At 34.2% G+C, this 26,383-nt stretch overlaps 1 protein-coding gene across 1 annotated transcript in view; it reads left to right on the top strand.

Annotated features, from left to right (window-relative positions):
• The window catches only part of LOC145291385 (sodium/potassium/calcium exchanger 5-like), a 51,190-nt gene extending 26,948 nt beyond the window's left edge, over nt 1–24,242 (top strand). The window contains exons 6-10 of the mRNA XM_080137178.1: nt 1,794–1,894; nt 3,139–3,452; nt 12,792–13,007; nt 18,010–18,111; nt 21,771–24,242. Of these exons, the coding sequence (XP_079993304.1) occupies nt 1,794–1,894; nt 3,139–3,452; nt 12,792–13,007; nt 18,010–18,111; nt 21,771–22,102 (1,065 nt within the window). The 3' untranslated portion in view covers nt 22,103–24,242. The remainder of the gene's footprint in view (nt 1–1,793; nt 1,895–3,138; nt 3,453–12,791; nt 13,008–18,009; nt 18,112–21,770) is intronic.
• The last annotated feature ends 2,141 nt before the right edge of the window (nt 24,243–26,383 follow it).

Below are 26,383 nucleotides of genomic sequence, written 5' to 3'. Positions count from 1 at the left end.
ATTTTTTAAATTCTGATGGTGGTGCTGGTTATTTTGAAAAACTGATGCGTTTTCTTCGAAACTAAGATGGCGATTTGCGACAGCATATTACTATTACGACCATCACCATTGTCATCATCAACTCACTCGTCATCAGATAAGAACTCATTCATTTTTACATTGGAACTCCTTCATCCATGTCACAGTATGAGTCAGCATACATACAGATATCGTATTGTATTTATAGAGATACAAACGCCAAATATCTACACTTAAGAGGTTAATGTAGTTTGCTTAAATCATTGTTTAATGTGTATATATAAAAAAGAAATTTAGGTTCATAGAAGGCGGAACAATGCAGAAATATAACGGATAGATTCAAACTGAAGCAACTTAAAATATAATGATGGAACAAACTGCAATTTCACCTTTATTGATTAGATGCATCTGTGTATATATGTACGACTGTGGAGATATATATATATATATATATATATATATATATATATATATATATATATATATATATATATGAACAAATGATTAATAAAACATGCTAAAAGACATCTTGAAAAGAGTTAAAAACATATTTAATTTTAAAAAAGGAAGCACAAGATAAGTGGATAGTCCTTAATCCGCGGAGTTTCGAATAGTTTCGAAATATATATATATATATATATATATATATATATATATATATATATCACTATTATACAAGTCGTTTCAGTATATCTGCATTGTTCTGACTACTAAAAACCTAAATTTATTTTATCTAAAATTAATAGTTGTAGTTTTATTAAGGTTTTTACGAAATTTCGGAGGTATATTTTACATGCTTAGCTTTGATATCTTATTTTAAATTGTTCAATAATGTAAAACTTGACATTACTGTCCATAATAAACACCAACGATAACGTTTTTGATTTACATATATATATATATATATATATATATATATATATATATTAAATTATTAATAATTGTTGGATTTTTTTAATCTGATAATTTTCTCGTTTAGCGAGAAATATATAAAATCCGAGTGAGAACAAAAGGATAAAATATATGTACTGACACTCCTGTTAATGTATTTTCGTGATAATAACGTCTTTGAAAAACGCTAACAATTAATATACATGTTAAATTGGCGAATGAAACGATGAATTAAAATATTGATGGGTCACCAGTTAGTAAGAGCTAACTAAACAACCGGAATTTTGGAATGAAAGCGATAAAGCATGAATTAACAGACAAAATATATATATATCAACCATTTTACAGAAATGTAAAATATACTTTGGAAAATCAAAGTTTGTATATGAAATTGACAAAAGCGTCAGAAAGTTCGTTTCAAAGTTCCCCTGTGTGTGTGTGTGTGTGTGTGTGTGTGTGTGTGTGTGTGTGTGTGTGTGTGTGTGTGTGTGTGTGTGTGTGTGTGCGCGCGTGTGTTTACCTTCTGGATGACTGTGTTCACTTGAGATATGCCAGCAGGCTTAAAGAAATTTCAGCGTGAGCAAATTATGCCGAGAGGAAATATCAGATAATAAAATGACCTTTGCACAACAAAATGGACTCTCAAACAAAGAAAATAAGGATTTATTAAAAAATACATACATTTAAATAAGCATCTCTCATCCAAGTTAAGACTGCATAGATTATGCATATGTAGATCAAAAGGTGAGTGCGCATGTGTGCATGCAAATATACATCTCATCAGGTGTGTATTTCTCAATACGGTGTAAGATGCCAAACTAACATAATAATGATACTATACTAATTTTGTGATTCTAAAAGTTTTTTATTGTTCTTCTCTGCAGAATCTCGTGATGTCTTGGTGGCCAGTATTCCGGGATTCATTTGCTTATATGATATCAATATTTGCTCTTGTGGTCGTCTTGCTTGACGAGAGAATATATTGGTACGTCTATTTTTACGGAGTACATTCTAAAATATATATATATATATATATATATATATATATATATATATATATATATATATATATATATATATATATATGTATTATATATATATATATATATATAAATATATATATATATATATACATACACACACACGTTTATAAATATAATACTGGTTTTATCATTGTGTTTGTTACCAATATTCACTAACATAACGCAAAAATATTAATGTAATATTTTATATGAAGAACTTCTACATTGCTATATGTGAAATGATGGTCAGTCCATCTAAGCTTCAATCACAAAAATGTGAAAATTTCTATTTTGAAAATTGTAAAAATTTGAAAAGAAAATTATATTAATCACAATTACCATATTTCTCATTGTTTTTAGATGAGAGTCATTTTTTTATTTAGATATCTATTAGGCTATTATTCCCATCTTGAATGTTATTCGTAAAACATTTCGGTTGATATAACCTCCGATCTTCTCCAAGTGTATCTTGCTAAACGCTGGAATCTTTCTGTTAAACTCGGGAATCTGCACTGAATTTCGAACGGAACCCTTTATTTAATCCACAGTCGTAGCATGGTCTCCTTCTGTCACCTATAACAGGGTAGAAGTCGTAAGTAATTCGAAAAATACGATTGCGAATTACTTCTTTGCGAAGACTTTTACCATGGCTGGCGGAACGAGAGTATGCTATCCCCATAAATTAAATAAAGGCTTCCGTTCGAAATTCCGTGCAGGTTCCCGAGTTCGCCAAGATACACCTGAAAAAAAGTTGGAGGTTACATCGACTGAAATGTTGTGAAATGACACTGACGATGAGAACAGTAGTCCGGAGAATTCAAATAATCCAGATAATAATCATCTCAAAAATTCAGAAACCAAATGCAGTAATACTTTTTTTTTCGCAATATTATTCTACAAAAATAGGGGGGGTCGCAATATTATTCTACAAAAAAAAATACTTTCTTTTTATTTTCGCAATATTATTCTACAAAAAATACGTTCTTTTATTTTCACAATATTATTCTACAAAAAGAAAATAGTTACCAGTCTGATACAGGACGATTGGTTGGTTTGTTTCTTGTACTATTGGTTCATTATATCCTGAACATGTCACGCATATGCCTAACATGTTACTCATCTGAAAATCAGCTGTTTGTTTTTTAATATTCTTTGTAAGTTGCATTTGCTGCCAGAAATCATTCTACATTATTGTTTCTCTGTTCAGGTACGAAGCCCTCGCTATGCTGATTTTGTACTCGTCTTACCTCGTTATGCTCGCCTTCAACAAAACATTAGAAGCGAAGGCGCAAGAGATTGTGAATGGCGTTCTCAACCACTATAGCGACACTCCCGCTGAAAAGCAGCTGTTAATTGCCGGTCGTGAATTTCCCACATACAGTTACCGTTCGAGAAACGCCTTTGAAGCAAGCATTGAAGTAAACAGCTCGAAAAGAAGTCGGAATGGGAAAGATAGTCGCCTCTTTATGGGTCCAGAGCCAGCAGCAAACATGGTCGAATACGAACCCAATTCAGACACAGGTGAGATTAAACCCTGGTATTAGTTTTTACGATTAAAATTATCATGCCTCAGTACTGTACTTATACTCGCTGCGATCAAAACTCACGGCTTCAAAATGTCTTCTTTCTGATCTGAAAACATGCTTTTTATCCAAGCCGACATTATCCTATTTGCATATGAGTAACATGATTTCACGTTACTTCGCGAAACCCGCCAGCATATAATTAAACGTTTTGTCCTTTCTTTTTTGTCCATAACCAGACCTTACCCGCTATACGGTCTCATCCAGAAGTTTGAGGTAAATTCCTTCTGCAATTCTATTACTTGTTATGTGTGGTGACAAGGCATTTTATCACATAATACCAACCATAACTTCAACCATGGTCGTCAGGGCAGAATGGAAAGAAGGATTACTAAAAAAAAAAAAGTCGATGTTAACTCGCAAGATTACTTGCTGAATATTTATTTGAAAGCCTCGAAAGAAGGTTATCTGAGCTCTTTACACGACAATGTGACCATCTTGGATTTCATTCAGCATTGGGGAAAAGTAACTCAAGATGGCTAAAAGAAAACAGGCATGTCTCATATCCGTAAGATCATTTTATTAATCTTTTCCCTAATTTTTCCGAGCGGGTTATTAATCACAGAATAAGCCCATCAAAATATTCCTTTAAAATGTTCCTTCTAGGTTGGTTGGGAATGCAAAGGCCCAGCTGTTACTTGCCTATTTCAAATATACCCTCTCCCTTAACATGTGATCTGGTACAACCAATCAAAGTTCGAATATATCTGAGCTGTCTTTTTTATGCACCCGTTACATACCATGACGGTATCATATAGAAAGGATCAACTGTAGGAAATCGCCAGCGATTGTATGAAGAACGTGGCATTAAGCTATATTCGCATCTACTGTTCATAAATGATCTGTTCTGGTATCGTTGTGGTCTGACTTTACCTATAGCGCTTTTCATTCTATTAAAAAAACATGTGCACATGCATTTGTTGACTACTAGTGTTGTCATTTTGCTACCGATCTGCAATGTCATGAGTTGTCTCCGATCTTGAAGATTATCTCCCTTGAATAACAACTGGCCCATAAATAATTATAAATAGTAATCCGTTTGTACAAAGCTATTCTAAATTGTATTGTTTTCTCATGCTTTAGTACTTTGTCAAATATCGAGTAAAGAATATACAGTTTATGAACAAATCAAATATATTTGGAAATTTATTTAACCACGTTTTTCATATAAGATATAAAATTATAATTTACATAAAAATGAATTAAATGATCCTAATTATGATATAATAAAATTATTAATTTTTATGTAAATTATAAAATTATTAATTCCATCTACTAACTAACTAACTAACTAACTAACTAATGAATTAATTTTATTCAAACAATTTTCGGTACTTGTGCATTTAACGAACCAGACGTAACTCAGCATTTGCTCGGCTTTGTCCGGCGCATGACGTCAACAGCCGGATATAACCGAGCGTTGCCGATTAAGCAGACGAGAATTTCGCTATCAATTGGAAGAGTGTCACAACTCAAGAAACGCTTATTTGAAGAGAGCTAAAAAAAAATTGTTTTAAAAAGATAACCGACGAAATAATAATGAATATTACAAACCTTGCGGACTAGCTCCAGACCCCAGAGGCTGCACTAAACTTTTGCCAGCAACGGAAATTGTTGGCAGAAGAGAAAAGGTGTTTACATTTTGGCCAGGATTGTGTACTTGCAAAGAGAACAAGCCTTTCCGACGTTTACGGTTGGAGGTGTAGAAGTGTAACATGTCGTCGATGGACCTCCGTTAGGATTGGGACCTTCTTCTCAAAATCCCGACTAACCATCGCCTGTATAATAAAAATAATATACTTATGGGCGTTCGAGATGGCATCTACAAAAAATCTCCATCGCGAATGTGGGTTACGTTCTCGCCACACAATTGTGGATTGTAAAAATTTCCTGCGTGATTTATACAGGGATTATTTTCTTAGGAATCCCCGGCAGATTGGAGGTTCAGGCCATACGGTAGAAATCGACGAGTCCGTTTTTAACCGCAGAAAACACAACGTCGGCAGACTTCTGACACCGGTCTGGATACGACCCCGCCGAAAAGGAGGGTTTCTTGGTCACTGTACCAAATAGGAACGCCGAACCCCTCCTTTCACTAATAAATAAAAAGAAATCCTTGTTTCTGGCGAAAAAAAATGTACAAATAATCCTTGTTCCCCACCCCCCAATGCTTTTTATTGCCCTTTTTTTTTAGACTTTTTCCATTTATTTGACATAAAGAGTTGCAAATATATATATATATATATATATTAACTTTTACGTGTTTAAGACATAGACAATGTTTTTTTATGTTAAAAATTGAAAAAAAAAAAACAGTTCAGACAAAAAAAAAGTTTTCTATTATTTAACAAAAAAACTTGCTTTATATGTATTTATTTTGAAAACAGAAGACAATTTCAAACAATAATAATAATAAAAAACATAAATGAACGGTAGGTTTTTTGCTTTTTACTTATTTAATTTTTTTTATGTTTCTACATTTTACAATTTCATTGTACAGATATTTTGTTGTAGCGTTTTTATTTTATCGCCAACGCTCGGTTTTATCCGACTGTTGACGTCATGCGCCGGACAAAGCCGAGCAAATGCTGAGTTACGTCTGGTTCGTTAAATGCACAAGTACCCAATTTTCACTACATAAATATATGTAAATAATAGAGGGGAAATAAGTTCAATCCAGCGACTGACACCCTTTCTAACTCAACAATAAACAACAACATATGCAAATAATAAATAAAATATTTATCAATATTCAAATTTTATTTTTAGCTGCAATATTTTAAGTCTAAAAAATTCTTATTTTTTACTTTACTAGAATATCTTGTTCTTTACTTTTCCAGGTTGAATTTCTTGTCCTTTACTTTTCCAGGTCTAATAAAATCTTAAGAATATTACTTTTAATGTGCGCATTTTTCCATATAATCCATGATTTTTCCAGGCATTGCTATTGTATTAATATATAAATTTATATTTATTAATGATTGTCAAAAAAAATTAGCTCTCAAACACACATTTATGCAATATTTATCATTCAATCACAGTAGTTCCGAGCCAGGGTTTCTACCGAGACTGCGGTTCATGAATTCGTGATCTGTATAGAGCGTAAACTAACAAAAAAGAAGATGGCACTCGGTGTCTTTTTAGATATCGTTGGAGCTTTTGACAACATACCCTTCAGTAGTATGTTCAAGTCGCTACGAGAACTCAATGTGCCACCAGTACTCATCCGATGGATTGAGTATATGGTGAGGCACAGAACAGTTCAAGTAGAACTACTGAAGGCAACTGTTAAAAGGGAAGTAGTTAAATGAAACCCCCAAAGTGGGATTTTATCACCTTTACTATGGAACTGTATGCTGAATCCTCTTTTAAAGGAGTTTAAAAATATGAATATTTATGCCCAGGCTGATGCTGATGACATCGCAGTGCTGTTCGCGGGTTCAAAAGCATCATTGGTCAGACGCATTGCCAAAATGGCATTAAATATTCCTAATAAATGGTCTAATCGAAATGAATTAGAATTCAGTAGCCGTAAAACAGAAATGGTCTTGCTTACATATAAAAGGAATTGCCAACTTGGTGACCTTTTTCTGAGTGGACAGAAATTGAAACTTTCGCAGGAGGCAAGGCTGTTAGGGGTAATCCTGGACAGTAAGCTAACCAGGAAAAGCCACATAGAAAAGATTTCCTCCAAGGCGACTGCAGCCCTTATGCAATGCAAACAAATTGTGGGGAAAACCTGGGCAGTTAACCCGCATGTAATGAGGTGGATATACATTGCTATGGTATGTCCCATTTTGTCGTATGCATGTGTTTCCTGGATCCGCGGGACAGAGAAACTGTACTTGAGGAAGAAACTCCAGAAGGTACAAAGACTTGCTTGTTTAATGACTTCTTCAGTATATCCGAGCACACCTACTGGAGCATTGGAGATGCTGTTGAATATCCCTCCGATTAAAGAATTCCTGAAGGCAGAAGCGATACGGGGATCCTATAGAATAGATCTCATGGGTCTGTGGTGGTCAAGATCTGTTGGGACTACTGGAAAAACAAAGAGTCACGTGGATTTGTGTAATGAGGCTAGGAAGGAACTACCGCTCTTGCATGTGCCGGGTGACCTTATGACTAAAACCAGATCATTTGAAAAGCATTTCACATGTATGGTTTATGACAGAACAGGCGCAAGAGATTACGAAAAAGAGCTGGAAAGCAACGTAATCAAATGCTATACTGATGGATCTAAAATGAATGATAGGATTGGTGCGAGTGTTTATATAGAATACTCAAACCACCTCACCTGTCAAAAATCTTATTATCTTGGTAAACTGAGGACGGTCTTCCAGGCAGAAGTCTTCACCATACAGGTATCATCGGATACAACACCAAACACCAGTCATGAGCTGGCACCATTGGATGTGGTACCAAACACCACTCCCGCCTTCACCGAAGAGCAGGATCTCAGACCTAAGTCTGACAAGTCAGCTCTAACATTCGGTAAACATCACGACAAAAACCGAAGAAGAAGAGATAGCGCATGTTTAAGGCTTTTGAATCTGAGGTTCTGATCATGGAAGAGGTTCAGCAACAGGAAATAGCTATCCTTTCAGATAGTCAGGCAGCTATTAAAGCATTGGAGAATAGTACGGTAAGATCCCAAACCGTACTGTGCTGCATTGAAAATCTAAACCATCTAGGAAAAGAAAACCGCATATCTATTTCATAAGGAGAGTTAAAAAAAAATTAGTTATTAAAAAAAAGTTCGGTTTTTTAATTATAAAAAAACCGATACACGGGATTGAACCTAAAATCTTTCCATCAATTCCCGGTACTCTGACCGTTACGCTAACATGTCATATTGGCAAAATCGCAATAAAAAATATTTATATACAAAAAAAAGTTATGCAAAATAAAAAAATAAGCGTTAGTCACTTATGTATGTACTTACTCTCCTGTTTGTGAACCCACATATTTTGTTGTAACTTTTTTTCTACTGAACCAATTTTCGAATTTTTTTTTTCAAAATGTAGCTAATGAGGTGTTCTATCCAACTATATAACCTGTTTGAAATTTGGTTGCGAACTGAATTAGTGGTGGGGGTTTAAATGTGTCTCGATTCATTCAATTTCGGACTTAAGCATATATTCAACCACTACCGTGGTTGAATGATTTACAGTCAATGCAATATTTTCCAGTTTTAAAACTAGTTAAAGACAAATTATGCAATGCATTTATTATGCTTTTAAAATAAACTGTAGCTGATGGACGGGCAAAAATCTCTATTTATATAAGACTAGCCTGGCTGCCCGGCGTTGCCCGGATTTGGAGGTGTGTGTTGAGCAAAAAAAAAAATTGGTAGTAAGCAGGCAGGCTCGAACCCGTACTGCGAGGGAGGAAAAGAACGTGAAAAAAAAAACGTAACGTCTTTGCTGCTGCGTTCATCGCCAAAGCGGACGTGGCGAAGGTTTAAATTAAGGCTTGTCAATCGAAAAGAGGTGATGACTTTCGAAAATATCGGCGAAAAAAGCGACCCCTTCCAATAGAAAAGTGTCTGTTGAGGATGAAGGAATTAATGCTTTTTGCCCATTTTTCGATATTTGTCATTCGAAGCGTCGAGCTTCAAAACGATATCGATCTCGTGAAAATCCGTCGCCTCTGTCGAAAGTTTTAGGCTTACATACATAGAAGATTATGTGATGTCATGAGTGTCTACGTATGTGTTTCACGCCTTCACATGAATTACACATAATTATTCGTTCTTTTATTACTACTTTGATTAACGCCTTGGTCTTCCATACAATGAAATATTATCCCATTACAACCGGAAGTAAACAATAAATCTTGATTCTTAAATTAAACCGTTTTAAACTTTGTAAAAGAAAGCACGTAAACTGGTTATTGAACGTTCTTTTAATGATTTTCTCTTTCTTGTATTTTTCGATCTACCTGACTGAAATGACCTATGCATTAAATGAACTTGACGCCAGGAGACGCATATGTCTCTTAGTGATGCCATATTTTAATGTTAGTAACCGTGCGTTTATAAAGTGATGAACTGGATTCCAGAATATGAGAATTATCAGTCAATCAGAATGGACGGACTTTGACGATGGAGGCTTTATTAGTTATGGTCAGAAATTGGAAAGATTGTTAGATCTATGTATGTATGAGCCAGTTACGTTCGGTGTAATCACAGAATATGTGGAAAGTGTAAAATTACATAAGATGGTGGCTATTAGCCTAGATGTATTGAATTTGTATGTGGCATCTGCTGTTGCAAACCTACGGTACTTTCGTCCAGAGGGGAATTCCTGCGACTACTTTATTAATATAGAGAAGAAGAAGAAGAAGAAGAAGAAGAAGAAGAAGAAGAAGAAGAAGAAAAGAGAGAACAAGAAAAGACGATTACAATTTATAATAGATAAATGATTTTCGTCTTCAACATATTAGAATTTTATCAAAGTTTATGGCCGATAATAAGAAGCACATTACTACTTCAGCAATTATTCTCAAAACATCTTTTAGCCAAGAGGAAGCGGATTAGTTCCAATATTTTAATTTAAAAAATGATCAGCACGGAATTTCATGTGGTATTTTCTTTTTTATAATGGTGTCGGATATATTCACCATTAAACAAAAAAAAGACAAAGAAAAAGACAAAAAGAAATCAACTCAAACTAAACCAACTATCAGAAAATAAATATTTAGTTGTTTGTTTTTTATTGAAATCCCTCCAGACAAAGCATGATGCAATTTGATGCAAGAAGCTAAAAAAATACCACTTCAATGTCAAAAATTTGCCAGCGATAAGTATTAGATAGAATAGATTGTGACCCAGAAAGCAGAAATTCTTCCTCTTTTGTAAGAAACATTGCTTATTGGATGCGAGGACTAAAGGACAAAATAAGGGAAGTGAGAAGTATGAGGTTGCCGAAAGTAAACCCAATACCCACTTTCTACTCTTCTTTTAGTTAACTTTTAAAAAGAACAACCATATCTAATGTTCCTTATATTGAAATAGTTCAAATTAATATTACTTATGAAGGGGGGGTAGATAAAAGTGGCTTTAACCGAGACCACCGAGAAGAAGAAGAAGAAGAAGAAGAAGAAGAAGAAGAAGAAGAAGAAGAAGAAGAAGAAGAAGAAGAAGAAGGTCTGTTAACTGAAAAATGCCTGCAGGCAATGTAGGTAAGAATTGTCAGACTGTCAATAATATATGAGGGCCTCTCGGTAGCCACGCTATCATCTGCTGGCTATGATTACATTCGCAGAGTTTATCGATCGGTGCTGCCAAGATAAAAGTAATAACATTGACATGAATAATAAGTCCATTTACATTGCATCCATAGCAAACGTAGTTAATTTAAGGATGTCGAAACAGAAACACATTTTTTGACTAACATAAACTCTCCAAATTGACATCAATATTTAAACAATCGTGGAAACTAAAAAACTTTAAAAGGTTAACTCTAATTTATACCAAGCTTAGTAGACAGCATTGGTTGCACTCTGTCAACCGCTTTCTCTAAATGCACATAAATTAAAATACAGGTTCTTTTTCTTACCAAGGTACTTCTCTTGCATTTGTCTCACGATAAATACAACGCCAGTGCTATTTTCCGAAGCATAAAACCAAACTGCATTTCATCTATTTTTTATGGAAATCACTCCAGACATGACATGAAGCCACCTGATGTAAGAAGCTAAAAGAGAATACTCGAAGGTCAAAAACTTGCCGATGATAGGTGTTTGATTAACAGATTCTGATTCAGAAAACAGCAATTCTTACCCCTTTGTCAGGAATATTGCTCATTGAATGTGAGAACTGGAGGACAAAATAATGGAAGTAAGGGGTACAAGGCTTCTGAAAATAAAACAAAGAGGCACCTAGAGAAGGTCGGAAGTTACATCGGTTGAAATGTTTCGTGAATAACATCCAAGATGATAAGAAAAATAGTTCAAATTATTCAAATAAAACACGATCAAACATGTTGATTAAAAAACAAAAGACACTGAAGAAAAATATTAAAAGTTAACTTAAAACAGAAACAATTTCATATTTGCCAAATTGCATTTAATATTTTTTCTTCTAAATCATCATTTACCAAATCGAAAAACCAATCGAGGATAAAGATAAATAGGATTGTGTTAAATGATGAACTATTCTATAAGAGGGCTGAAAAGGATGGTCGGAAAGGATAAATTTGATTAGAATGGCTTGATAAGTATTGACATTGGACTTGAAGGCGGTCATGTTGTAGTCTATAGGGACGCAGCCTCATAGTAATGTGTTCCACTCTTGCCAATTAGGAAGTAACAAAGTGCGAGCAATGACAAGGTGTACTTAACTGCTAGTTTTGTTTTTTTTGTTCTTCTCATTCAAAAGTTACACAACACAATTTTATGATTTTTATTTTAACACGCTGTTTGTTGGCTTATCGTCGCAGATTGTGAAATAGGACATGCTGAGTTCGAATCCTATTAATGCCATTTATTATTTTTTATTCTGGCTATGGGTAAAATAGCAATTAATGTTTGATTAATCTTATACAAAAATCGTTTATATATATATATATATATATATATATATATATATATATATATATATATATATATATATATGTATATATTGTACATATATATACCTATATATACACCTATATATTGTACATATATAAGCATACCTATATATACATACTTATGTATACATAAATATGTACATGCATACATACACACACACACACATATACATACATGCATACACACGCACACACATATATATTAATGAGTCATCTATTGTCAAGGCCGAAAGGCCACTCAAGGATACAGTTTAATATGATTGTCAATTGGATGTAGAGTAATATTATGGGATGATTGGAAAACAATGGGTGAAAAGGGCAGGATTTCATTACTTCAGTAGTTATTGACATTGGACTTGACGACGACTATGTTGTAGATAGCAGGGAAGCATTCTCCTGGTTTCGTGTTCCACAGATTGGATTTTCTTTAAAAGGAGTTCATGGGAGTTCTGTTTGGTTCTAAGTGCATAAAAAGCAGAAAAGAAATGTCTTTACAATGAAGATAGCCAGACGAGTACTTGCTCTGAATGTTTTTCAGTATTTTTATTGTGTTTCACCATTAAATAGTGAAAGAAAATCAATAATTCTTACATTTTTATTCTTCTTATCATTACTCATTACTCTGATATTCCAAGTCGATTTTTTCAAACTTTCATCGATCATTTGCAAATCCTTCATCTCGCTTTTATTCTTTTCCATAGATGAAGTCAACTACGAAAGTCCGATGTCCTTCCCACCGACAACGATGCTCAGGGTATTTTGGTTCCTTATGTTTCCACTGAAACTAATATTTTATTTGACCATTCCGGACTGTAGACGACCAAGCTGCTACCGATTCTGTGCGTGCACTTTCATCCTGTCAATCGTGTGGATCGGTATCCTCTCCTATACAATGGTATGGATGGCCACTGTAGCAGGTAAATCATCGCCTCCCACATCCCTTTCAAAAGCATAAATCTTTTAAACATGTAACTACCTGGACTTCAGTGACGCAAACGTTTGACAACTGGAATGGAGTTTGAAAACATAATATTATGAATTCACAAAAATGCTTTTTTTATATTTTCAAATTTATGTTAATTAATGATTGTTTACCAATTTTTATTCTCTGATGAAAAGAGCCTATCTTTGAAAATCCATGGGTTAAGGATTTTCCTTTATTATAATTTCTTGTTTGAATTTTTTATAGATTAATAAATATTTTAATTTATTCAATTTTTACTTTCATCATCAATATTTCTTGTTTAATTGCTTTATCTATTGAGCTTTATGTTATCTCCATAAATTCTAATATAAATTCTATATTTTGGTCATTTTAATTATATATACATATATATATATATGCATACCTATATATATATACATATATAGACATATATATGCATACTTATGCATACATAAATATGTACATACACATATATATATGTACATACACATATATGTACATACGCATACACATATATATGTACATACACATACATATATATATATGTACATACGCATATATATACATACGCATATATGTACATATATAAACATATATATATATATATATATTAATGGTGCATTTGGAAGTTGTTAAAACATCGTTAATTCACTACCCGCACAGCAGTAGCCGAATAGTGTAATGGTGAGAAGCCTTGACTGTCGTTTGGGTGGTTGGGTTTCGGTCCTGGCTTGAGATAGTTACCTGTCTAGCCGCACTGATGAGCTGTGATACAGCGAAACAGTACTATATGTGGAGAAAGAGAGAGAGAGAGAGAGAGAGAGAGGGAGAGAGAATTTACTTTTTAAAAAATATTCATACAATTTTTTTTGCCTATTTCAAAACATAATTTTTCTTTATGAATAATAAATTCAAAATATGTTTTCACAAAGCTTACTCAATCAACATTTTATCTCTAATAAAAAAAAACACAAAAACACATAAAATGCTTACAATTTATGGGTCTTTTGCTTAGAAAGGAGATATAAATCGATTGCATTTACATAGAAAAGAAAGTGGTCGAAGCTTACTTAGTGTTGAACATGTAGGAAATATAGAGGAAGGAAATCTAAGTAAATATATTTCTGAAAATAATGAAGTTTCTTTTTCATGAAGTGAAAAAGGAAAAAATACTATGTCCTGGGGTGAAAAACAGACAGAGGTTGCAAGAGAGGTGGGATTTATTCGGAAAGAAACTACACAGTGTATTCTTTAAGAATACAAAATTTAGAGATAATGGCAGCTGGTATTTGTTGGTCAAGGATGATTTTAAAAGATTTATTGAGAGAATTTTAATAGCAGTCCAAGAACAAGCACTACATCGATAAAACTGCAGAATCATCGATGTGCAGATTGTGGAATGAAAGAGAAGAAACAGTAGCACATATTATTTCAGAATGCCCTATACTAACTCAACATCATTATAAAAAATGGAGACATGACAAAATCGCTCCGGTTCTACACTCGAATATATGCAAACTCTGTAAATTAGACAACAATGAGAAGTTGTATAAGCATAGATCAGAAGTGTTACAGGTGTCACAGGAAAACAGGGCATAATGCAGAAGTGACCATTCCCACCCCCCTCTCTTTTTTAAATTTTATTTTGAATATCTGTCGGTCAGACGCCCCCACCCCACACCATTGCTATCGAGACATTCAGCAACGAAATATCTGTGCGTCAACCATAAAAGAAAGCAAGTTAGACACCTCATCCCCATCCCCTCACCAAATCATTCGTCAAAAAACACGTGCCAAGGCCACGACGAGAAATCATCCAAAAACTCCACCTCCACCCCAAACGAAGCAGCGTGCGGAAAAAAAGGAGGAAGAAACCCCCTTTTGAGCGAGACACAAAAAAAGGAGTTAGTGAAGAAAACAACATGAAACTGATGCCGTCCAAAAAACGAACGTCATCAGCGAATATGGTTCGTATAATAAGTCGGAAGCCCACTCAATATAAGTCTCATCCCTGAAATCAAAAGGGAATTTTACCAAGAACTATGGATACACCTTGGTTCGGATATGTGTGAATGAAACGTCCTGATATCGGAGTTTTCAACCAGGACGTATCGTCACACAGGAAAACAACAATGCGAAACTTCTTAGGAACACGTGCATAAAAACTGATAAGGTCCCTGAACATTCCAAACCTGACATAATTTTTCTAAACAAAAGCAAGAGAACTTATTCATTCATTGTCATAACCTGCCCTTTCGATACCGGAGTGCAAAAGAAATAACATGAACAAAAAATATCAAGATCTAAAATAGGAATTAGACTATAGAAATGTAAAGTCAAAGTCATTGTAATTGAAACGCTTGGGATCATAGCGAAAAGCCACCATAAAAGGCTTTATCAAATTGACGAGACAATTTTTTTTTCAATTTTGCAAGACTTGCCTGTTAGGAACGGCGACAGTATTAAGGTACAGCTTCAATGTCTAAAGTTAAAGGAATTGATCTGGTGTTTAAGAAAAAAAATCCAACCAAAAAAAATCCAAAAGTTGACACTACCATATAATAATAATAATAATAATAATAATAATAATAATAATAATAATAATAATAATAATAATATACATCAGTTATGAATCTACAAACCTCAACCTGACAACGTAAAGATGAGCCAAAGTTTTATCTGTGACCTACTAATCTATAATGTATAAAGTATGTCATGGAAACGTTTATGAATCAAAAACTATTCATCTGATTATTCTGAAATTTTGCACGTATATTATTATCGAAGAGCACCAGATCTGTATATCAAATTTGGAATCCGTAAAATTTTCGACCTCATCAAACTTTTATTGATTTAGGCTATACGTCAAGGTCAAGGTAATATAATATGTCGAAGTTCATTTGTTACAATATGAGCCATGTAGAAGGTCTTTACGATGAATAAAGCCAAAGTTATATTGCCAAAGGTGTGACTTTCATTTTTTCTGTGACTCCAATCCTAATCACATACGTTCTAATGACAGATATTTTTTGCAAATTTGATGACAATTAAGTGGTGTAGACCCTATGCTGTTCAGAAACAAGGATAATGACAAATAAACTCGGCTGAAAACATAACCTTCTTGTCAGAGTTAATAATAATAATAATAATAATAATAATAATAATAATAATAATAATAATAATAATAATAATAATAATAATAAATACTTGGGAATTCTGGAAACGGACACCATCAGAGCAACAGAAATGAAAGAGAAAATTGGAAAGGAATACCTCAGGAGAACAAGAAAACTCCTGGAAACGAAATTATATAGCAGAAACCTAATAAAAGGTATAGATACATGGGCAGTATCATTAGTAAGATACTCTGGGCCGTTTATAGGGTGGACAAAAGAAGAACTGAGACAACTCGACCAGGAAACTCATGACTATGCATAATGCACTACACCCAAAGGACGATATTGACAGGCTCTACGTGAAAAGGAAAGATGGCGGGAGAGGACTGATCTGTATAGAAGACTGTGTGAAGGACACGAAAAAGAACTAGAAAAATACATAATGCAAAACACTGAAAGGATAATTATGGCAGCGAGAGACACTGAAAAAAACAACAAAACAGAAAGCAGAGAGACAAATGACAAAACGAGAAAAGAGAAGTGGGAAGAGAAACAACTCCACGGAAGATTCATAAGAATGACAAAAGATGAGAATAACGAAAACACCTGGACATGGATGCGAAAAGGACATATAAACCGAGAAACTGAATCTCTAATAACTGCAGCACAAGATAACTCGATAAGAACCAACCATATCAAAGCAAAAATCGATGAAACACAAGAAAACAGCAAATGCAGACTCTGTGGACAAAGAGACGAAACGATAAACCATATAGTAAGTGAATGCAGCAAACTGGCCCAAAAGGAATACAAAAATAGGCATGACCAAGTGGGGAGAGCGGTGCACTGGGAATTGTGCAAACGACTGCGTTTTGAACGTACAGACAAATGGTACAAGCATAAACCCGCAACAGCACTTGAAAACGAGCACCACAAAATCCTATGGGACATGGACATACAGATGGACAAACCCATCTAAGCAAGAAGACCAGATGTCATAATAATTAACAAGAAAGAAAAATCCTGTCAAATCGTAGACTTTGCTGTCCCAGCTGACCACAGGGTGAGTATGAAAGAAAAGGAGAAACGAAGCAAATACACAGAGCTAGCCAGAGAGTTAAAAGGGATTTGGATGATGAAGAAAATCAAAATAGTACCGATAATAGTAGGAGCACTAGGAACAATTTCGAAAAACTTTGAAAAAAGAATGTCAGAAATTGGAATCAGAGGAATAACTGCAAAAGTACAAGGGCTAACGTTAATGAAAACGGCTGAAACATTAAGGAAACCCCTTGAATGCTGAGAATAATACAAGACAATATAACAAATAAGCGTTACAGGGAATGAAGACCACCGAAGCTGCATATCTACAAGTTCTACACCCCCACCATGCATCCCCCTCATAGTTTCACCACCGCTCCTCCCAATAAAAAAGTGACACCGAAGAGCTGAGAAGGGTCAAGAAGGACTGAAAGACCAAGGAGAGAGCACCAGCCAGATCTCGGTTGGACAAGCGCAAAGAGAACTGGGACTTTGTGGGAGGCTTAGTGCCACTCAAATTCCAGTATAAACTAATGGCCACTGCCGGCGAGAAATCAATGGTAAGAGGCTGTTGCGATGATGCTACCGAAGGAGGTGGAGAGAATTTGACGTCTAGGGAGACTTGTTGTCACTCAGCCCCCAGAGAACACCACAGGTTTCCAATCAGATCGCTTGTTGACTTGTGTGAAAGCTCCATGTGAGCCGCCGCCGCCGCCGCCGCCAACAACAACAACAACAACAACAACAACAATAATAATAATAATAATAATAATAATAATAATAATAATAATACGTATACGTTCTTTTCTATTTCAGGAGATGCCTTGGATATCCCAGACACTGTGATAGGCTTTATAATCTTGGCACCAGGAACAAGCATTCCTGACTGTCTAGCAAGTTATTTTGTAGCGAAAGACGGTAAGTCTGCGATGAACAAAGTGAAAAGAAATTTTTTTCTCTTTTCATACAGATTATGTGCAACACTTTCAGCATAAACACTCGTTACACTCGTTCCGGCATCTTTTTAGTATTTTCACCATCTGAGTCGTGTCTCCTGTTTTTTATCATGTCGACTCTCTTTTCACTGTAGGTAAACCCTATCAAGACATTGGCACCATTTTTGAATGCTTCCGCGTATGTTCGTTTCAAACACTCTATCAGCTTTTTGTAGAACAATGAAATCTTTCAACAATGTCAATAATGCTATAGAATATTTGCTATTAATGTTTCTTTTTAAAAAAATAATTGATGAACAAAATGCTTTGTTCTTCCGAAAATACTGAAGCCAAAACGTTATCTGCTGATGTTTACGTCTTTAGTGTTTTTGAAAGGCTTTCACCTACTGCAATTCACTCAGCTGTCTGCCGATTTTATTCTAAAGCGAAGTGGTGGATCCATGTTTCATTAATAGTGTCACATATTTTTTGTTGCTGAAATAGTTGGAAATAATGTTTTGACTCGACGTGGTGTTGTTTATTTTTTTTATTATTATTAACTACGAGCAAGCGCCAAACACACTTTGAATGCAGATTTATCAACAAATATGCAATATTTTTCATACACTGCTGATAGTTTAAGCTTCTCTGCTATCTCAACTTCAATTTACGATCAGCCAAAATAAATATTTTAACTTTTTTCTGTTTTTTGAGGGAGACAACTGATGAATTTGGGTGACCTGAGCGTTCAGTCTCATTTGTGCCTGTAACGATTGAGTTTTAAGTCAACATACCACCTCTTAACCGTTGTTTTCGACTTAATTGAGTCTGAGAAACACTTCATTAAAAAACAATTATGTCTTCTTTTCAGAAAGTTGAATACAAGATGCACAAAAAGCAAATTCGCACAAATTTCTTATTTTAATTCAAGCTAGGCTGAAACGTTATTGAAACAGCTCGTGATATCAACGAAGAGTTTGGCCTAAGAACCACTACTGAACGCGCAGCACAATGGTGGTTTGAGAAATTTCGTGGCGGCGACAAGAGTTTTAAAGATGATGAGTATAGTGGTCGGCCATCGGATGCTGACAATAATCAATTAATAGCCTCAGTCGAAGCAAATCCACGCACAACTGTTTGAGAACTTGCTTCTGGATTAGACGTAATATATACAAGACTACTTGAGAGAGATTAGAAAGGCAAAAAAACTTGATAATTGGGTGCCTCATGAATTGGACGACAACCAAAAGAAACGCTGTTATGAAGTGTCATCTTCCCCTCTTTTACGCAACAAGAACGACCTGTTTCTTGGCTGGACTGTGACTTGCAATGAAAAGTGTGTTCTTTATGACAACCGGCGACGCTCAGCTCAGTAGTTAGACACTGACGAAGCTCCACGACACTTCCTGAAGATATAGTTGTACTAAAAGAAGGTCATGCTGACTGTTTGGTAGTCTGCTACTGGTCTTATCCATTACAGCTTTTTTTTTAATGCAGACGAAATCATTACGATGTTCGAACGAAATTTCGGAGATCGAACTGCTGATTTTGAATGTAAACAACGCTGTTCCTCAGTCGAACATTGTGAATCGTACTGGTCGGATCAGATCGGCGGTTTGGTGCGTGATATTTTTGAAGTGTAGTGACGATAGCATCACCACGCGAGTATGCACTTTCCGACGGAAGTTATTTTTAGAATCTCTAATAATAAACAGAGAGACCCACTGGAAAGTGAGAAAACTTAAAGAAACAGCTCACATGCTCGGACATAACAACCTACTGAGCAAAAAAAGCATAGAGCTGAATGTAATTTGGACACCTCTGATAGAGAGAGAAAACCTTGAATAACAACATAGGTTTAAGATTAACAAAAACCAACTAAGAATTGTTCTAGTGACATATGGCCGAGTGGTTTTAGACGTTGTATCAAAGTTTGCAGTTACCTAAAGGTGCTGAGTTCAATCCTGAACGAAGGCAGTGAAAAAGTAACATTTAAAACAGAGAATCAACAACTATGTCCCAGAGCCTAGCTGCAGTCCGAACACGGTACCCCTGTAATAATAATAAAGGGTTGGGTTCGAGACTCCTAACAAACGTTCGATACAAAACACCTGATGAAGGCCGGAGGGCAAAACGGGCGAAACATTGTGACTCTTACAACCAAGATGAGGAAGTCAGTCCGACAATCTCAATCAATGTCTAGACGGTGTCTGAGTTATTTTTAGGACACAAGCGTGGCAAAAGAATCCTACAATTCGATTGGTTGAGCCCGTTTTAGCGTGGGACGACAGAGAACCACAAGGTGGCCAAAAAGTCAAGAAAAAATCAGTAGAGACAAGGGTTTCCATACGACATGAACGAACTGGACTTACTCCAGTATGACACCCGTTAATTGCGCAAAACAAATAAAAAGATTTTTGTTTCTAAAGTCTTTACACAACGCTAAGCCATTTGAATAAATGAAGAAATGGAAATTCTTGTACCAGTAAAAAGAAAGAAAAGAGAAACGAAAGCAGTAAAGCCGAAAGAAATGTGTAACAAGAGGAATGATATCGAAGCCTTTGTAGTTGAATATCACACAGATATGGCTATAACTAACAGACATGTAGAAATCTTTAATGACAATGTTATGTGCTATTTTCACAAAGTGTTGGACAATGGGGGAAAAGCAAGTTCCATTGGATAAATATTTAAACGTAAAGAACACCCTGTTCAGAAATCATCTTCATCCAAGAAATTTGCCAGAGAGAAACTCAGATTACGATTTGCCTTTTGTTTTGATGGAATCGGATTTCCTTTCCAAGCAGTAACCTTTTTCTCCCTGCTTCATCATCCATCCATTTGCGTCATCAGCTGATCATTAAAAGTAAGAAATAAAAACACTTTCATTGGAATTATATTGTATTCTCTTCGTGCAAGTATACAGTATATTATTGTAATCATCTTAATATATGTTTGTTAGTCATTTTTTGTTTAATTAAATGTATAAAATCTTCAAAGTTTGCCAATGAAAGTTTTTTTTTTTTTAACCCTGGAACCAATTAATTCTATTCCAGTTAATTTAAAGGAGAAGTATAGTTTCGGTTGTTAAACATATTGGTGTTTAAACAAACTTCTGGAACGAATTATGGTCGAGCAAGGAGGTACTACTGTATATATATTTAACAATGAAAAGTCATAAATGCTTTAGTTAATAGACTTTATGTCATTAGCTAAGATATAATAAAGTTCAATAAGAGTAAGACCAAGGTTAAAGTCCTTAATACTTTAACCTCCATACAATTCAACATTACTATCTCAGCGTCTCATGGCAAGTCTAGAGCATCGTGATACATAAATTGTGTGAAATTTTGTGTTAACTGATAATCGGCTGAAGTCCAGTGCTATGTACTATATTCTATGTAGTTTGTTTGGTGTAGTAAAATGGATTATTTTTATTATTAGTTTTGAAACAAGTTTTTAATTGCATAAATGTACACAATTACTAGGTCCATCATCCGACGGCCACAGACCATTAGTTACACTGTTTGACATGAACACAAACTCCACGATGATCGATTCTGATCTTATTCGTACACTATTTTTGCAACATAATCAAAACTTGATCTACTATATAAAATTTCTTGTTTTTCTTCCCTACAGGTCATGCCAATATGGCGTTTGCCAATTCCGTGGGCAGCAATATATTCGACATTCTCGTTTGCCTTGGTTTGCCTTGGATCATCAAAGCAAGCATGAATTTGCAAGAAGGTGTCCTCGTCCACAGTCACGGCCTCACTTATTCGGTCCTCATCCTCCTGATCACCATGTTCATCTTTTTTGCTTCACTCATGGTCAGCAACTGGACCCTTTACCGGGCACACGGCTACTTATACATATGCCTCTACGTTGGCATCATCATCATCGTCTGCTTGTACGAGATGAATTATTTTGGACCAATGAATCTGCCACTTTGTCCACGCAAGAATTCATAGCTCTTCCTTATCATACTGCTGATTCGTGACCACAACGTTACAAACGCAATTTTCATTTCAGTAGATGATAAAAAAATACTTTGTCAAATTGGTGCACAACAAAAATATTTAAATTCATTTATCAGTGAAAAGGAAAAAATATGAGTGCTTATTCAGATTGGCACTTATAGCGATAAACAAAAATAAAGAAAAACTTTTATATTATACCTACTTGCCATGGAATAAAGATTGTATATTCCAAAAGTCACAAAAATTGATGAAATAATTTTTTTTATTTATGAAAAACAAATTTTCTGTTTTTTACCGGTAAGTGACAGACGTGACCATATTTCTCTACAGAATATAAGAGGAGATTCCACATACATTAGGGTTGTCTGCCCTTGTCCACTGATTCGTTGATTTCATTTTTACATCTTCATCGAAACAGGGCAAAATTTGGTTTTCTTGAATAAAAAAACTACTTGATCAAATTACGTGATTTTTGGAAATTTTCATTTTCGTCCCGTGACTGGTACGTACATCATACAGATGTTTTTGCATTTTCTTCAATTTTAAATGCTGCCATAAGTGCTAAGGTGAATAAGCACCAAAATGAACCACTTATGCACCTTAAACGCCCATTTGCTAATCACTAATATTAAAAGAGTCAAAATCTCATTTAACGTTGATTTTTTTTAAATAAAAAACCATTTCCGTAAAAACTGAAACTGAAGTTTACCATTTATTTTTAATCTATATAATTATAAAACTCAAATGACCTTGTAATGGGCGTTGTAACACAACATCCGGTTTACGACTTCCGGTTGTGCATGTGTATATAGACTTAAACCTATAACAGAGTAAACAAATAAACACAAATCGCGACTTTTGCAGAATTTGACCTGCGCACTGAAATATTAACGTTATTATTTAGAAATTATTATTTAACATGGGAAGAGTGGGGATATTTTGAAACTATTCTGTATTATAAGTATACTGTCGCAATTTTCTTACAAATAAATCAACTTTGACCCGTTGACAACGTATTGTTTTACTCTGTACGTTTTCAGCATCCCATTTTTTTCCGCGTTTAAATTATCCAAATAAACAGTTGTTAATACTTCTTTTTTACGTCGTTCTTTTTCGTATTACGTTTAAGTTATTTTAACGCAATTTTCTTACAAGTAAATTTACTTAAACCCGTTCGCAACCATAAGAGAATTTTACAATGTATTGTTTTACTGTGTACGTTTTCAGCGTCCCAATTGTTTGAGGGGGGGTGCGTTTAAATTTTCCAAATAAACAATTGTTAATACTTTCTGCATTTTTTTACATGGTTCATTTCCATATAACGTCTAAATTATTTTAACGCAATTTTCTCACAAATAAATCTACTTTAACCCGTTGACACCCATAAGAGCATTTTACAATGTATTGTTTTACTGTGTACGTCTTCAGCATCCCAGTTGGGTTTTTTTTGCGTTAAAATTAAAAGATATATCAAAATTTGCATTTAATTTGAAGTATTATGGTATCTGTTCAGTGCACATTTATCTATAAGTATGGCAAACCACTTATAATTCAATGGCTGTAAGTTTGTTTTTTTTTCAAAAATAAACAATTATAAACATTACGACTCATAGAAATCTATCTATATTATTTGTTTTCATTTCAATATACTTTCATAGAAACGTTTCTATTATGTCACAAAAAATTATTTTCTTTACATCACAAGTGTCACGCTCATACATTAATTCCATAGCTCATATAACATACTGACCCAACGGGTCACGGGTAGTCTAGTAGTTTTTAAAAATGCAATTACAAACTTCCACTTTATGTAAATTCAGCCTTGGTCCTATTAACTTGACATAAATCAATGTTAAATGAAAATTTTCGGCCATTTTTTTTCTCGCCACTATGATTTTCAAATAAATTCTTTCTAATAAAGAAATAATTTATTTGAAAATCATAGTGGAAGGAACATGTATTGCTTTTTTTCTTTTTTTTTTAATTTTACGTTTTTCTTTTAATGTTTTTTCATGTTTTATCATTTTTTGTTAGTTTTGTGAAACTGTCCATGTTCAAAGCGAAATAAGTAGATGAAGAAAAAACAACTGCGAAAAGAAAGCAGGAAAGTAAAAAAAAAAAAAAAAAATGAGCCGAACAAATGAAAATTGCTCCATTTTCATCAAACGCTCAAAAGTTCGGCGAACTGAATTCATCAGAATTTTCTGGATTATTCAAAAGAAAAGAAAATGTATATATTTTTTATAAATAAATCTTGATAAACATTATTTTAATTTGATTCATAATTAATCTAAATCTTTATCTGAGTGCATGTAATTGGACTAATGGACACCGTCATAGACTATGGGATCAGCTATTGGTGAATTCAAATCCGATTGGATCTATCGTGTTCAGTTATGTACAAATACTGTTGGAACGGTTTAAACCTGCAGTGTGTAAGAAAAGACTACATGTGTTCGATTAATAGCATACAATGAATAGTTTACAAAATGCACGTTTGGTGTTGAGGCGAAATAAGTTGAACACTGTTGACAAGCAAACAAATTTTTTTTTGTGCATTTTTTTAAATAAAGTACAATATTAATTTTGGAATCTTTATTTTTATTTATTTTTACTAATTTTTACTAATTTTTATTTATTTAATATTTTTTATAATTTATTTGATTAAGGAAAAATAACAGTTTTATCAATATGAATTTTTTTTTTTATTAAAATAAGACTTTCTGGAAAAAAAGATGAATATATATATATATATATATATATATATATATATATATATATATATATATATATATATATATATAGCTTAATGCGGTAGAGGAAAAGAGAGAGTTCAATTCCACAAGAGGAGACTTAGCTGGATAATGCCAAGCTCAACAATTATCATTGGAGCTTATACAATAGAACAACAGGAGTAAGAAATGAAGTCACAAAACTATATTGGTGGATACAGATTGGTTCATTTATTGAGTAATAGAGTACAAGCAATTATTTGGGGGATAGAAGGGACTCTTTATGCCAAGGCATTTCGTAGCTTAATACTTCTCATCAGAAGAGTAGAGAAGATGCGAGGAAGCATGGGGGAAATGCGACGTCTCATGTAGGGTTCATTAGGAGCGAAAAAGACTAAGTGAAATTATAGAATGCTGGGGTAAGCAATATATATATATATATATATATATATATATATATATATATATATATATATATATATATATACTTTGTGGAAGCATCCTGTAGATTATGTAGCCAGACTTTGTGGGCACCCTGCATATATATATATATATATATATATATATATATATATATATATATATATATATACACACACACACACACACATATACACACACGTGTGTGTGTGTGTGTGTGTGTGTGTGTGTGTGTGTGTGTGTGTGTATACAGGGTGCCCACAAAGTCTGGCTACATAATGTAGCCAGACTTTGTGGACACCATATATATATATATATATATATATATATATATATATATATATATATGCTCTTCTACAGCCCACATCAGTTGACCAATCATGACCAAACCTGGCATGATGATGGTCGCCCACCTTTGGATGGTGCATACCATTTTTCAAGGTTAAGGTACAAAGTTCAAGGTCATAGTCCATGTATATATCCTCTCCTACAGCCCACACTAGTGGACCGATCATGACAAACTTGGCATGATCATGGTCGCTCATCTAGGGATAATGAACACCATTTTTGAAGGTTAAGGTCAAAGGTGAAGGTCATAGTTTACGCATATATACTCTCTTACAGCCCACACTACTGGACCGATTATATAACCTGACATGATGATGGTTTCCGACCTAGGGATAGTGCACAGTATTTTTAAGGGCAAGGTTAAAGGTTAATGTCGAGACTTTGCTGTACGCTTGCGTACCCATGAGTGTACAACAATGTCCCGTGTGAAGAGCAGGTATCTTTGCTAGTATATATATAATTCAGAGTGATTATAACACAAAAAACAGACATTTTTACGATTAGTACAAATGGTGACATCTAACACGTTGTATGCATTGCACGTTCTCATGGGCCTTTTGTCTCCGTATTTCTAGCCTCGATTTCGTCTTGAAAAATTTTAATCGCATGCTTACGGTGTAAGGTGATAAAAATTCAAATGATAAAACAGTAAATAAAATAATGAAATAAACCGCAATTGAAAATAAAACGAAATAGTAATTTTTTTAAGTAAGTACACGTGAATTCATTCAAAATTGTGAAATTAGTCAACATCAAAGAAATAAAACACGAG

The sequence above is a fragment of the Euprymna scolopes genome, chromosome 12 (assembly GCF_053919585.1).
Source record: "Euprymna scolopes isolate OS-2025 chromosome 12, ASM5391958v1, whole genome shotgun sequence".
Classification (NCBI taxonomy): Eukaryota; Metazoa; Mollusca; class Cephalopoda; order Sepiida; family Sepiolidae; genus Euprymna; species Euprymna scolopes.
This window is presented reverse-complemented; position numbering and strand designations above follow the sequence as displayed.